Source organism: Anolis sagrei, chromosome 12, assembly GCF_037176765.1.
Source record: "Anolis sagrei isolate rAnoSag1 chromosome 12, rAnoSag1.mat, whole genome shotgun sequence".
NCBI classification, from domain to species: Eukaryota; Metazoa; Chordata; class Lepidosauria; order Squamata; family Dactyloidae; genus Anolis; species Anolis sagrei.
Genome location: NC_090032.1, coordinates 7722883 through 7736845, shown reverse-complemented (window position 1 = coordinate 7736845; position 13963 = coordinate 7722883). Strand labels below are relative to the sequence as shown.

At 47.1% G+C, this 13963-nt stretch overlaps 1 protein-coding gene across 1 annotated transcript; it reads left to right on the top strand.

Moving 5' to 3' along the window:
* Positions 1-135: 135 nt before the first annotated feature.
* On the top strand, positions 136-4920 carry LOC137097751 (trichohyalin-like). Its single transcript, XM_067472668.1, has 4 exons — positions 136-504; positions 779-1849; positions 2127-3377; positions 3655-4920. The coding sequence occupies exons 1-4, from the start codon at positions 136-138 to the stop codon at positions 4918-4920; spliced, it is 3957 nt and encodes a 1318-aa protein (XP_067328769.1).
* The last annotated feature ends 9043 nt before the right edge of the window (positions 4921-13963 follow it).

Below are 13963 nucleotides of genomic sequence, written 5' to 3'. Positions count from 1 at the left end.
GGGAAGAAGGAGACATGAAAGTTGAGGAGGAGAACATTCTAGGAAGTGCGCCACCAGAAAGGAGAACCACCTGGAAGAGGCTGAGGAGTGTATTTTCTTGCATCTTCGCCAATGCTGAAAGCCCCACCAGGAAGAATGTGGTCTTCCATCTCAAGGCGCCGGAGGAGACGGCTGGCCAGTTTGGAAGAAGGAGACATGAAAGTTGAGGAGGAGAACATTCTAGGAAGTGCGCCACCAGAAAGGAGAACCACCTGGAAGAGGCTGAGGAATGTATTTTCTTGCATCTTCGCCAATGCTGAAAGCCCAAGGAGGAGGGATGTGGTGGCCCGTCCGAAGTGCCAGAGGAGGAGGCTGGCTAGTCGGCCTCCGTCCCTCCCAACCAAAGAAGAGGAAAAGGAGGAGGAAATGACAGTGGAGGAGGAACTTGAAGAGGATGAGCCTACACATGCCCAAAAGGAAGAGCCAAGTACAAGGACTAAGAAGATGTTCCGAAAGCCGAAAGCGGCGATAAGATAAGGTCTGGATGGCCATCTGTTGGGAGGGATTGGATGGTGTCCTATTATTATTATTTAAGGGGGAGCTGGATGGCCTTAAGGATTTGTGTCTTCTGGTTCTATTGTTTTTAAGGGGAAGGAACGATGTGGGGTGGGTTAACAAATGGAGCCTCGCCTTTGGGCATTGGGTAGAGAAGAAGACAAAAATAGATTAGGAAATCGTTCTTTGTTTTAATTCATACACCATATAACACTTGCTATGTCGGTTCTTGTTGTTCTTACAGCCTTGTCGCGATGGAAGCTCCCCTTCTGGAGGACCAACCGCGTCGAGGAAGCCAAGCTTCCACAAAGACCACCAACAAAGCGGAAAGGAATATGGAAGAGACTTAGGTCATGTCTGTTTCCTTGTACCTCCTGCGAGGGACAATGTGGAAAGCGCCACCAGGAAGGACGTGGTGCCCCCCTCCAGGCGCCGGAGGAGGCGGCTGGCCAGTTGGGAAGAAGGAGACATGAAAGTTGAGGAGGAGAACATTCTAGGAAGTGCGCCACCAGAAAGGAGAACCACCTGGAAGAGGCTGAGGAGTGTATTTTCTTGCATCTTTGCCCATGCTGAAAGCCCAAGGAGGAGGGATGTGGTGGCCCCTTCCAGGCACCGGAGGAGGCAGCTGGCCAGTATGGAAGAAGGAGACATGAAAGTTGAGGAGGAGAACATTCTAGGAAGTGCGCCACCAGAAAGGAGAACCACCTGGAAGAGGTTGAGGAGTGTATTTTCTTGCATCTTCGCCAATGCTGAAAGCCCAAGGAGGAGGGATGTCATGCCCCCCTCCAGGCACCGGAGGAGGTGGCTGGCCAGTTGGGAAGAAGGGGACATGAAAGTTGAGGAGGAGAACATTCTAGGAAGTGCGCCACCAGAAAGGAGAACCACCTGGAAGAGGCTGAGGAGTGTATTTTCTTGCATCTTCGCCAATGCTGAAAACCCAAGGAGGAGGGATGTCATGCCCCCCTCCAGGCACCGGAGGAGGTGGCTGGCCAGTTGGGAAGAAGGAGACATGAAAGTTGAGGAGGAGAACATTCTAGGAAGTGCGCCACCAGAAAGGAGAACCACCTGGAAGAGGCTGAGGAATGTATTTTCTTGCATCTTCGCCAATGCTGAAAGCCCAAGGAGGAGGGATGTGGTGGCCCGTCTGAAGTGCCAGAGGAGGAGGCTGGCTAGTCGGCCTCCGTCCCTCCCAACCAAAGAAGAGGAAAAGGAGGAGGAAATGACAGTGGAGGAGGAACTTGAAGAGGGTGAGCCTACACATGCCCAAAAGGAAGAGCCAAGTACAAGGACTAAGAAGATGTTCCGAAAGCCGAAAGTGGCGATAAGATAAGGTCTGGATGGCCATCTGTTGGGAGGGCTTGGATGGTGTCCTATTATTATTATTTAAGGGGGAGCTGGATGGCCTTAAGGATTTGTGTCTTCTGGTTCTATTGTTTTTAAGGGGAAGGAACGATGTGGGGTGGGTTAACAAATGGAGCCTCGCCTTTGGGCATTGGGTAGAGAAGAAGACAAAAATAGATTAGGAAATCGTTCTTTGTTTTAATTCATACACCATATAACACTTGCTATGTCGGTTCTTGTTGTTCTTACAGCCTTGTCGCGATGGAAGCTCCCCTTCTGGAGGACCAACCGCGTCGAGGAAGCCAAGCTTCCACAAAGACCACCAACAAAGCGGAAAGGAATATGGAAGAGGCTTAGGTCATGTCTGTTTCCTTGTACCTCCTGCGAGGGACAATGTGGAAAGCGCCACCAGGAAGGACGTGGTGCCCCCCTCCAGGCGCCGGAGGAGGCGGCTGGCCAGTTGGGAAGAAGGAGACATGAAAGTTGAGGAGGAGAACATTCTAGGAAGTGCGCCACCAGAAAGGAGAACCACCTGGAAGAGGCTGAGGAGTGTATTTTCTTGCATCTTTGCCCATGCTGAAAGCCCAAGGAGGAGGGATGTGGTGGCCCCTTCCAGGCACCGGAGGAGGCATCTGGCCAGTATGGAAGAAGGAGACATGAAAGTTGAGGAGGAGAACATTCTAGGAAGTGCGCCACCAGAAAGGAGAACCACCTGGAAGAGGTTGAGGAGTGTATTTTCTTGTATCTTCGCCAATGCTGAAAGCCCAAGGTGGAGGGATGTGGTGCCCCCTTCCAGGCACCGGAGGAGGTGGCTGGCCAGTTGGGAAGAAGGAGACATGAAAGGTGAGGAGGAGAACATTCTAGGAAGTGCGCCACCAGAAAGGAGAACCACCTGGAAGAGGCTGAGGAGTGTATTTTCTTGCATCTTTGCCCATGCTGAAAGCCCAAGGAGGAGGGATGTGGTGGCCCCTTCCAGGCACCGGAGGAGGCATCTGGCCAGTATGGAAGAAGGAGACATGAAAGTTGAGGAGGAGAACATTCTAGGAAGTGCGCCACCAGAAAGGAGAACCACCTGGAAGAGGTTGAGGAGTGTATTTTCTTGTATCTTCGCCAATGCTGAAAGCCCAAGGTGGAGGGATGTGGTGCCCCCTTCCAGGCACCGGAGGAGGTGGCTGGCCAGTTGGGAAGAAGGAGACATGAAAGGTGAGGAGGAGAACATTCTAGGAAGTGCGCCACCAGAAAGGAGAACCACCTGGAAGAGGCTGAGGAATGTATTTTCTTGCATCTTCGCCAATGCTGAAAGCCCAAGGAGGAGGGATGTGGTGGCCCGTCTGAAGTGCCAGAGGAGGAGGCTGGCTAGTCGGCCTCCGTCCCTCCCAACCAAAGAAGAGGAAAAGGAGGAGGAAATGACAGTGGAGGAGGAACTTGAAGAGGGTGAGCCTACACATGCCCAAAAGGAAGAGCCAAGTACAAGGACTAAGAAGATGTTCCGAAAGCCGAAAGTGGCGATAAGATAAGGTCTGGATGGCCATCTGTTGGGAGGGCTTGGATGGTGTCCTATTATTATTATTTAAGGGGGAGCTGGATGGACTTAAGGATTTGTGTCTTCTGGTTCTATTGTTTTTAAGGGGAAGGAACGATGTGGGGTGGGTTAACAAATGGAGCCTCGCCTTTGGGCATTGGGTAGAGAAGAAGACAAAAATAGATTAGAAAATCGTTCTTTGTTTTAATTCATACACCATATAACACTTGCTATGTCGGTTCTTGTTGTTCTTACAGCCTTGTCGCGATGGAAGCTCCCCTTCTGGAGGACCAACCGCGTCGAGGAAGCCAAGCTTCCACAAAGACCACCAACAAAGCGGAAAGGAATATGGAAGAGGCTTAGGTCATGTCTGTTTCCTTGTACCTCCTGCGAGGGACAATGTGGAAAGCGCCACCAGGAAGGACGTGGTGCCCCCCTCCAGGCGCCGGAGGAGGCGGCTGGCCAGTTGGGAAGAAGGAGACATGAAAGTTGAGGAGGAGAACATTCTAGGAAGTGCGCCACCAGAAAGGAGAACCACCTGGAAGAGGCTGAGGAGTGTATTTTCTTGCATCTTTGCCCATGCTGAAAGCCCAAGGAGGAGGGATGTGGTGGCCCCTTCCAGGCACCGGAGGAGGCATCTGGCCAGTATGGAAGAAGGAGACATGAAAGTTGAGGAGGAGAACATTCTAGGAAGTGCGCCACCAGAAAGGAGAACCACCTGGAAGAGGTTGAGGAGTGTATTTTCTTGTATCTTCGCCAATGCTGAAAGCCCAAGGTGGAGGGATGTGGTGCCCCCTTCCAGGCACCGGAGGAGGTGGCTGGCCAGTTGGGAAGAAGGAGACATGAAAGGTGAGGAGGAGAACATTCTAGGAAGTGCGCCACCAGAAAGGAGAACCACCTGGAAGAGGCTGAGGAGTGTATTTTCTTGCATCTTTGCCCATGCTGAAAGCCCAAGGAGGAGGGATGTGGTGGCCCCTTCCAGGCACCGGAGGAGGCATCTGGCCAGTATGGAAGAAGGAGACATGAAAGTTGAGGAGGAGAACATTCTAGGAAGTGCGCCACCAGAAAGGAGAACCACCTGGAAGAGGTTGAGGAGTGTATTTTCTTGTATCTTCGCCAATGCTGAAAGCCCAAGGTGGAGGGATGTGGTGCCCCCTTCCAGGCACCGGAGGAGGTGGCTGGCCAGTTGGGAAGAAGGAGACATGAAAGGTGAGGAGGAGAACATTCTAGGAAGTGCGCCACCAGAAAGGAGAACCACCTGGAAGAGGCTGAGGAATGTATTTTCTTGCATCTTCGCCAATGCTGAAAGCCCAAGGAGGAGGGATGTGGTGGCCCGTCCGAAGTGCCAGAGGAGGAGGCTGGCTAGTCGGCCTCCGTCCCTCCCAACCAAAGAAGAGGAAAAGGAGGAGGAAATGACAGTGGAGGAGGAACTTGAAGAGGATGAGCCTACACGTGCCCAAAAGGAAGAGCCAAGCACAAGGACTAAGAAGAAGATCCGCCAGCCGCAAGAGGAGATAAGATAAGGTCTGGATGGCCATCTGTTGGGAGGGATTAGATGGTGTCCTATTATTATTATTTAAGGGGGAGCTGGATGGCCTTAGGGATTTGTGTCTTGTGGTTCTATTGTTTTTAAGGGGAAGGAACGATGAGGGGTGTGTTAACAAATGGAGCCTCGCCTTTGGGCATTGGGTAGAGAAGAAGACAAAAATAGATTTGGAAATCGTTCTTTGTTTTAATTCATATACCATATAACACTTGCTAACTCTGTTCTTGTTGTTCTTACAGCCATGCCGCGATGGAGGCTCCCCTTCTGGAGGACTAACCGCATCAAGGAGGCCAAGCTTCCACAGACATCAACGAAGTGGAAAGGAATATGGAAGAGGCTTCGATCATGTCTGTTTCCATGTACCTCCTGCGAGGCTGCCAGTCCTGAAAGTCCCACCAGGAAGGATGTGGTGCCCCCCTCCAGGCACCGGAGGAGGCGGATGGCCAGCTGGAAAGAAAGAGTTGAGGAGGAGAACATTCGAAGAAGTCCCCAACGAGAAAGGAGAACCATCTGGAAGAGGCTGAGGAGTGTCCTTTCTTGGCCAAGGAGGAGGGATGTGGTGGCCCCTCCGAGGCGCCGGAGGAGAACGTGGGCCAGTCAGCCTCCGTCCCTCCCAACCATCAGGGAGGAAGAAGGGATCCTGGAAGAGCCCACCGGATCCAGCCCAAAGAGGGAGCTGGCCAGTCTTCCTCTGTCCCTCCCCACCATCAGGGAGGAGGAAGAGAAGGAGGTAGAAGAGGAGGTAGACATAGAGGAGGAAGAGGAGGTGGAGGAAGAGGAAAACGAGGAGGAAATGACAGAGGAGGAGGAACTTGACTATCTCCTCCGACAGTTAGAGGAAGAGGAGGAAGAGGAGAAGAAAGAGGAGAAAGAGGAGGAAGAAGAGGAAAAGAAGAAGTGACATTGGAGGAGGAACTTGACGATATCCTCCGACAGTTAGAGGAAGAGGAGGAATAAGAGGAGAAAGAGGAGGAAGAAGAGGAAAAGAAGGAGGAAGTGACAGTGGAGGAACTTGACGATCTCCTCCGACAGATTATAATATAGATGAGTATGCTGGGTGTCTCTTCTTTCCTCCAGTTTCTGGCATAGCATATTCTTGCTGCTGTTGTAGTGAGGAATAGGAGTTTGTCTATATATTGTGGAGGGATTTGTGTCTTATGGTTCTATTGTTTTTAAGGGGAAGGAACGATGAGGGGTGTGTTAACAAATGGAGCCTCGCCTTTGGGCATTGGGTAGAGAAGAAGACAAAAATAGATTTGGAAATCGTTCTTTGTTTTAATTCATACACCATATAACACTTGCTATGTCGGTTCTTGTTGTTCTTACAGCCTTGTAGCGATGGAAGCTCCGCTTCCGGAGGACCAACCGCGTCGAGGAAGCCAAGCTTCCACGAAGAGCACCCACAAAGCGGAAAGGAATATGGAAGAGGCTTAGGTCATGTCTGTTTCCTTGTACCTCCTGCGAGGCTGCCAATTCCGGAGGACCAATCGCGTCGAGGAAGCCAAGCTTCCACGAAGAGAACCAACAAAGCAGAAAGGAAGAAGATGGGAGCCAACCCCCACCAGAAGAAATGAGGTTCTGGTGGGAGTATAAAGAAAAGAAGAACTCCGGAGATGGGGAGCACAAGGGGTAGCACAACTGGGGAAAGGGAAAAAAGTAATTCTATGAATTATAGAGATTGTTTTTGTAATGAAATGAATATAAATGCAACAAAAATTATTAGGTGTTTAGAAAAAAAAAAAAGAGAACAAGTTGAATCGCTGTAAAGAATCTGGCTTAAAGAAAAGAATGAAGTAGTTTTTGTTAAGACTTATACATCTTTATTTCCTACTTTTCTTTCACTATATTGTTCCACCTCTTGACAGATTAGAGAGATGGGCCAAAACTAACAAAATGAAGTTCAACAGTGACAAATGCAAGATACTCCACTTTGGCAGAAAAAATGAAATGCAAAGATACAGAATGGGGGACGCCTGGCTCGAGAGCAGTACGTGTGAAAAAGATCTTGGAGTCCTCGTGGACAACAAGTTAAACATGAGCCAACAATGTGATGTGGCGGCAAAAAAAACCAATGGGATTTTGGCCTGCATCAATAGGAGCATAGTGTCTAGATCTAAGGAAGTAATGCTACCCCTCTATTCTGCTTTGGTTAGACCACATCTGGAATATTGTGTCCAATTTTGGGCACCACAATTCAAGAGAGATATTGACAAGCTGGAATGTGTCCAGAGGAGGGCGACTAAAATGATCAAGGGTCTGGAGAACAAGCCCTATGAGGAGCGGCTTAGGGAACTGGGCATGTTTAGCCTGAAGAAGAGAAGGCTGAGAGGAGATATGATAGCCATGTATAAATATGTGAGAGGAAGCCACAGGGAGGAGGGAGCAAGCTTGTGTTCTGCTTCCTTGGAGACTAGGACGCAATGGAACAATGGCTTCAAACTACAAGAGAGGAGATTCCATCTGAACATTAGGAAGAACTTCCTGACTGTGAGAGCCGTTCAGCAGTGGAACTCTCTGCCCCGGAGTGTGGTGGAGGCTCCTTCTTTGGAAGCTTTTAAGCAGAGGCTGGATGGCCATCTGTCAGGGGTGATTTGAATGCAATATTCCTGTTTCTTGGCAGGGGGTTGGACTGGATGGCCCATGAGGTCTCTTCCAACTCTTTGATTCTATGATTCTATGATTCTATGTATATAGCATTTCTTTTGTGGTTAATAAAAATAAAAAAAAGTGAGGGAAGATCCAATTCAAGCCTTAACAAGGCAGGTGGTGTTCCAGGGGGAAGGGCTAAGAGGGCTCTTACAAACTTATTCTGGATATATTCAATCTGCTTTGTGTTGCCCTGTCCCCATATTTCTGCTCTATATAAAAATTGTGGTAGAATTTTAGCAGCAAAGATCTTAATTGTGGGACATACCAAGGAACCCCCCTTTGTTTTCCCAAAGGCTAGGACTGATTTTCCTGACCTCCAGGCAGATAGTTTGGCTGCCTCTATATGACTTTTCCAGTTACCATTGTATGAGAAGTGGATGCCCAGATATTTAAAGCTGTTTATTTATTTGTCGTGTCTGGGCAACCAGTCGATTATATTACATTTCTAACAGAACAAAGCAAACAAACAGACAAAATACAAAATTTATGAATCTGGTAGTTGATTAAATGTCCTTTGAGCAGTATCTGGCCACTTGGAGTGCCTTTGGTGTTGCTGCAAGAAGGTCCTCGCTTGTGCATGTGGCAGGGCTCAGGGTGTATTGCAGCAGGTGGTCAGTGGTTTGCTCTTCTCCACACTCGCATGTTGTGGATTCCACTTTGTAGCCGCATTTGTAGCAACCAGCATTTAAAACTGTGACACTGTTCTATTGAGTGGCCATCAAGTTGTTATTTATGTATCTGCTTCCTCTTGGAGAATACCATCACTTTGGTTTTAGAATAGTTAATGCTCAACGTCTCTTGATCATAGATTCTACTTAGTGTCCTCAAGAGTCTCCTGAGCCCTATTTGTGTAGTTGACAAGAGGACCATATCATCAGCATATAATAAGATTTGAATTCTTCTATTACAGTGTTTCTCAACCTGGGGGTCGGGACCCCTGGGGGTGTCAGAGGGGTCGCCAAAAACAGTCAGAAAACACAGTATTTTCTGTTGGTCATGGGGGTTCCATGTGGGAAGTTTGGCCCAATTCTATCACTGGTGGAGTTCAGAATGCTCTTTGATTATAGGTGAACTATAAATCCCAGCCACTACAACTCCCAAATGTCAATTTCTATCCTCCCCAAACTGCACCAGTGTCCACATTTAGGCATATTGAGTATTCATGCCAAGTTTGGTCCAGATACATCAGGGCTCTCTAGATGTAGGTCAACTACAACTCCAAAACCCAAGGTCAATGCCCACCAAACCCTTTTAGTATTTTCTGTTGGTCATGGGAGCTCTGTGACCCAAGTTTGGTTCAATTCCATCGTTGGTGGAGTTCAGAATGCTCTTTGATATTGTAGGTGAACTATAAATCCCAGCCACTACAACTCCCAAATGTCAATTTCTATCTTCCCCAAACTGCACCAGTGTCCACATTTAGGCATATTGAGTATTCATGCCAAGTTTGGTCCAGATACATCAGTGCTCTCTAGATGTAGGTCCACTACAACTCCAAAACCCAAGGTCAATGCCCACCAAACCCTTCTAGTATTTTCTGTTGGTCATGGGAGCTCTGTGACCCAAGTTTGGTTCAATTCCATCGTTGGTGGAGTTCAGAATGCTCTTTGATTATGGGTGAACTATAAATCCCAGAAATTACAACTCCCAAATGACAAAATTGTAATTTTTTGAGTAATGGTCACTCCTTGTGTTGTGAGACGTTTTGTTGCCAAATTTGGTGTGATTTTGTTCATTGGTTCATTGTTCATTTGTTCATTGGTTCTTTTGTTTTTAAGGTACACATTTATATTTTAAGGTACACATTTATGAGCATTTATATATAGATATAGATATAATATTGACAATAAGGTTATAATGTAATGCAATAATAATACAATAGAATATATAACAATAATGTAATATAATAATAGTAATATTAAATACTGCAAGTCGCTTCTGATGTGAGAGAATCGGCTGTCTACAAAGACGTTGCCCAGATGTGTTACTATTCTGCGTGGCAGCTTCTCTCAGGAGCTTTTTTGTAGAGTTCCAGGGTCAGAGAAGCAGATGGCAAAGACAGAAGAAAGACAGACAGACACACCAGTTCAGATCACAGAATCGTTGTTCTTTGGTTGTACTTTCCTGCATGGCATGGCAGCAGATTACAGGAGCTGTGGTGGAGGCTCCTTCTTTGGAAGCTTTTAAGCAGAGGCTTGATGGCCATTTGTCAGGGGTGATTTGAATGCAATATTCCTGCTTCTTGGCAAGGGGTTGGACTGGATGGCCCATGAGGTCTCTTCCAACTCTTTGATTCTATGATTCTATGAATCTCCATTTAATATTGCCATTGTCTGTCCTTTTGTTTTCTGCTTCCAGCTAGCCGGCTAGCAGTGTCCGCAAGCCCTCCCAGAGTTGGGATCAGCTCCGGAGAAGCCCTGGAACTCCTTTGCAACATCTCAGGAATTGAGGCTGTCCTTTTACCTCATGTTACCCTCTCAGTCAGCTGGCATCTGGGCAAGGGACCTGCGGAGGAAGGACGTCTCGTGGCCCAGCTTGGCGTAGACGGAGCGGTCATCTTGGGCGAGAGCTATGCCAACCGCAACGTGGGCAACCGACATGTGTCTTTACAAAAGTTGGAGTCTCCTGCTGGCTTTTATCAGCTGCGAATAGAGGCGGCCCAGCCAGGGGATGTGGGCACGTACCAATGTGTGGTGCGGGCATTTGTTCATTCTCCTACTTCACAGTTGCACGAAGTAGCCAGTGGCAGGTCGGAGGCATTGACAGTGGACATGAAATCAGAAGGTAAATGCATGAATGCAAAGTTAACTTGGGTCGCTGTGTTGGCCAAGGCTGGGTTTATGGGAATCATAGAGTTGGAAGAGACCACAAAGGTCATCCAGTCCAACTCCATTCTACCATGCTGGAAGGCACCATCGAAGGCCTTCCCAACCAAGATATCTCAGAAGATATCAGGAGTCCAAAGAAGATGTCAAATCAAAGCATTTATAACAATGTAAACAAGCATGGTAGATTCTTGCCCATTGTTTCTAATTGTACTTTTATTTATCGTGTCATCCGCAACCAGACCATTGTATTACATTTCTAACAGAACAAAACAAACAGATTAAAAAAACACAAATTTTGCATACTTGGTATTCTATTAAATGTCCTTTGACCTGTATCTGGCCACTTGGAGTGCCTCTGGTGTTGCCGCAAGAAGGTCCTCCATTGTGCATGTGGCAGGGCTCAGGGTGCATTGCAGCAGGTGGTCAGTGGTTTGCTCTTCTCCACACTTGCATGTCGTGGATTCAACTTTGTAGCCCCATTTCTTAAGATTGGCTCTGCATCTCGTGGTGCCAGAGCGCAGTCTGTTCAGAGCCTTCCAAGTCGCCCAGTTTTCGGCAGAATGGGGTTGGACTGGATGGCCCATGAGGTCTCTTCCAACTCTTTGATTCTATGATTCTATGAGGTCATTTCTTGATATGTAACAAGTCAGAAGACAAATAACAGTGTCACAGGAATGCAGTCTAAAATACTGAGAATGCAAGCTGGTTTTTTCCTACCCGGCTCTCACTATCTCTTTTTTAACTTCACACCTTTTTTGTTTTTTAAACAAATATAGAAGATCTTCAAAGAACAGATGGAAGTCCACCCAAATTTTTATTTTTTACTTTCATTATTATTTTGATTTTTGATTTGTTTTTTTTTTTCTTCTTCTCTCCTTGATTGGACTCTTCGATTTTTCTGGATAATTTTCCTTTTTCTCTCCCTTTTCCCTTCACCGACCATTTCTTGCTTATTATTATTTCCTTCTTTCCTATCTCCCCCACAATTATTTCCCCACTTTCTATGTACTCACATTATAAAGCAATAAAAATTATCAAAAAAAGAAAAGAAAATAGGCAACACGGGCCTTTTTTACTTTTCTTAAGACTCAAGATCTATTTATCTAGCTGCTTTTCACTAACAGCAGTTCCTAAAACTTCTTCTTTAAGTACTTATTCCTGACAGACTCTGTTTCCAATTCTTTTTCCAACTCTGTCACTCCTTCCCACCTGCTACTAAGGAGGCTGTCGAGGTCCTGAACCGGTCCCTGGCCGCTGTAACGGTCTGGATGAGGGCGAACAAATTGAAATTGAATCCAGACAAGACAGAGGTCCTCCTGGTCAGTCGCAAGGCCGAACAGGGCATAGGGTTACAGCCTGTGCTGGATGGGGTCGCACTCCCCTTGAAGGTGCAGGTTCGCAGCTTGGGTGTGATCCTGGATTCATCGTTGAGCCTGGATCCCCAGGTTTCAGCGGTGACCAGGGGAGCATTTGCACAGCTCAGGCTCGTGCGCCAGCTGCGCCCGTACCTCGGGAAGTCTGACTTGGCCACGGTAGTACACGCTCTGGTCACATCCCGCCTTGACTACTGCAATGCTCTCTACGTGGGGCTGCCCTTGAAGACGGCCCGGAAGCTCCAGCTAGTCCAGCGTGCGGCAGCCATGTTACTAACGGGAGCAGGACGCAGGGAGCATACAACGCCCTTGTTGTTCCAGCTCCACTGGCTGCCGATCTGCTTCCGGGCCCAATTCAAGGTGCTGGTGTTGGCCTACAAAGCCCTAAACGGTTCCGGCCCAAAATACCTGTCTGACAGCATCTCGGCCTATGAGCCCACGAGGACTTTGAGATCGTCTGGGGAGGCCCTTCTCTCGATCCCGCCTGCCTCACAGGCACGCCTGGCGGGGACGAGGGATAGGGCCTTCTCGGTGGTGGCCCCCCGGCTGTGGAACACCCTCCCTGTAGACATCAGACAGGCGCCCTCCCTTATGACATTCCACAAGAGACTAAAGATGTGGTTGTTTGAGAAGGCGTTTGACTAAGTGCTACAACAATTGGCAATGACGATTGGAACGGAACATGGATAACGAGATTGGATTGTGATTCTAGGATGAGACGTCGCGAATGATTTAGTGAAATTGTATTATTGATAGTGATGTTGTTATTGTTGTTTATGATATTGCCTTTATTGTAATTTGTTTTTATATGTTGTACACCGCCGTGAGTCGCCCTAGGGCTGAGAACGGCGGTCTACAAGTGCAGTAAATAAATAAATAAATACATTTAACTGTACTTCACAAACGGCAGTCCCTAACCAACTGTCATTTTTTAAACTCTCCCTCTCACTCCCTTTTTGAACTTAACTCCGCCCCTTTGGAATGTTCAGCTCTGCTCTTCCCAACTGTCTGCACTGATCTGCATAGGACCAATCGGCCTCCATATGCAAATGATCTTGTCCGCTGTTGCTATCCTACTTGTCTCTAATCTTCCCTATCTGCCCCCTGCAAACATAGAGCTATGCATTAAAATTTCACATAGAGTAACAAATTCGCTACAACGGGACTTAATGTCAGGGGAAAATCTTTACATTTTTTTGGAATTTTTGGAATTTTTTTTGAATTTTATTTTTATTTTATTTAAGTAAACAAACATTTGCAAGTGTTTGTTGCATATCGTGCAATACTTTCTATCTATTAATCTTCTATAATCATTTATCTCATAATATATTTCTATTAAGGGGTCACAGTCTACTACCTAAATAATACATAGAAAGATACCATAGATTTTTACTTTACATCCACTTCTTCCTTGTCTACAGTCTTATAGGATCCTCTATATACATTTTTAGTTTAACTTTACATTAAGGTGTTGAATCATAGAATCATAGAATCAAAGAGTTGGAAGAGACCTCATGGGCCATCCAGTCCAACCCCATTCTGCCAAGAAGCAGGAATATTGCATTCAAATCACCCCTGACAGATGGCCATCCAGCCTCTGCTTAAAAGCTTCCAAAGAAGGAGCCTCCACCACACTCCGGGGCAGAGAGTTCCACTGCTGAACGGCTCTCACAGTCAGGAAGTTCTTCCTCATGTTCAAGTGGAATCTCCTTTCTTGTGGTTTGAAGCCATTGTTCCGCGTCCTAGTCTCCAAGGAAGCAGAAAACAAGCTTGCTCCCTCCTCCCTGTGGCTTCCTCTCACATATTTATACATGGCTATCATATCTCCTCTCAGCCTTCTCTTCTTCAGGCTAAACATGCCCAGTTCCCTAAGCCGCTCCTCATAGGGCTTGTTCTCCAGACCCTTGATCATTTTAGTCGCCCTCCTTGGTTGCCATTGGTTGCCATTCATTAACGAAGTTGTCTAATATTTCTCTTCTTAATAATACAGTTATTTTGTCCATTATCAACATATCTATAATATATTTTTCCCATTCTTCTAAAGGAGGTATCTCTGGGTTTTTTTCCAATATCTAGCATATACTATTCTAGCCGCCACTGCTGTGTAAAACAACATTTTTCCAAATTTTCTTTTTAATTCTTCCTCGGGCATATTCAAAAGGTACATTTG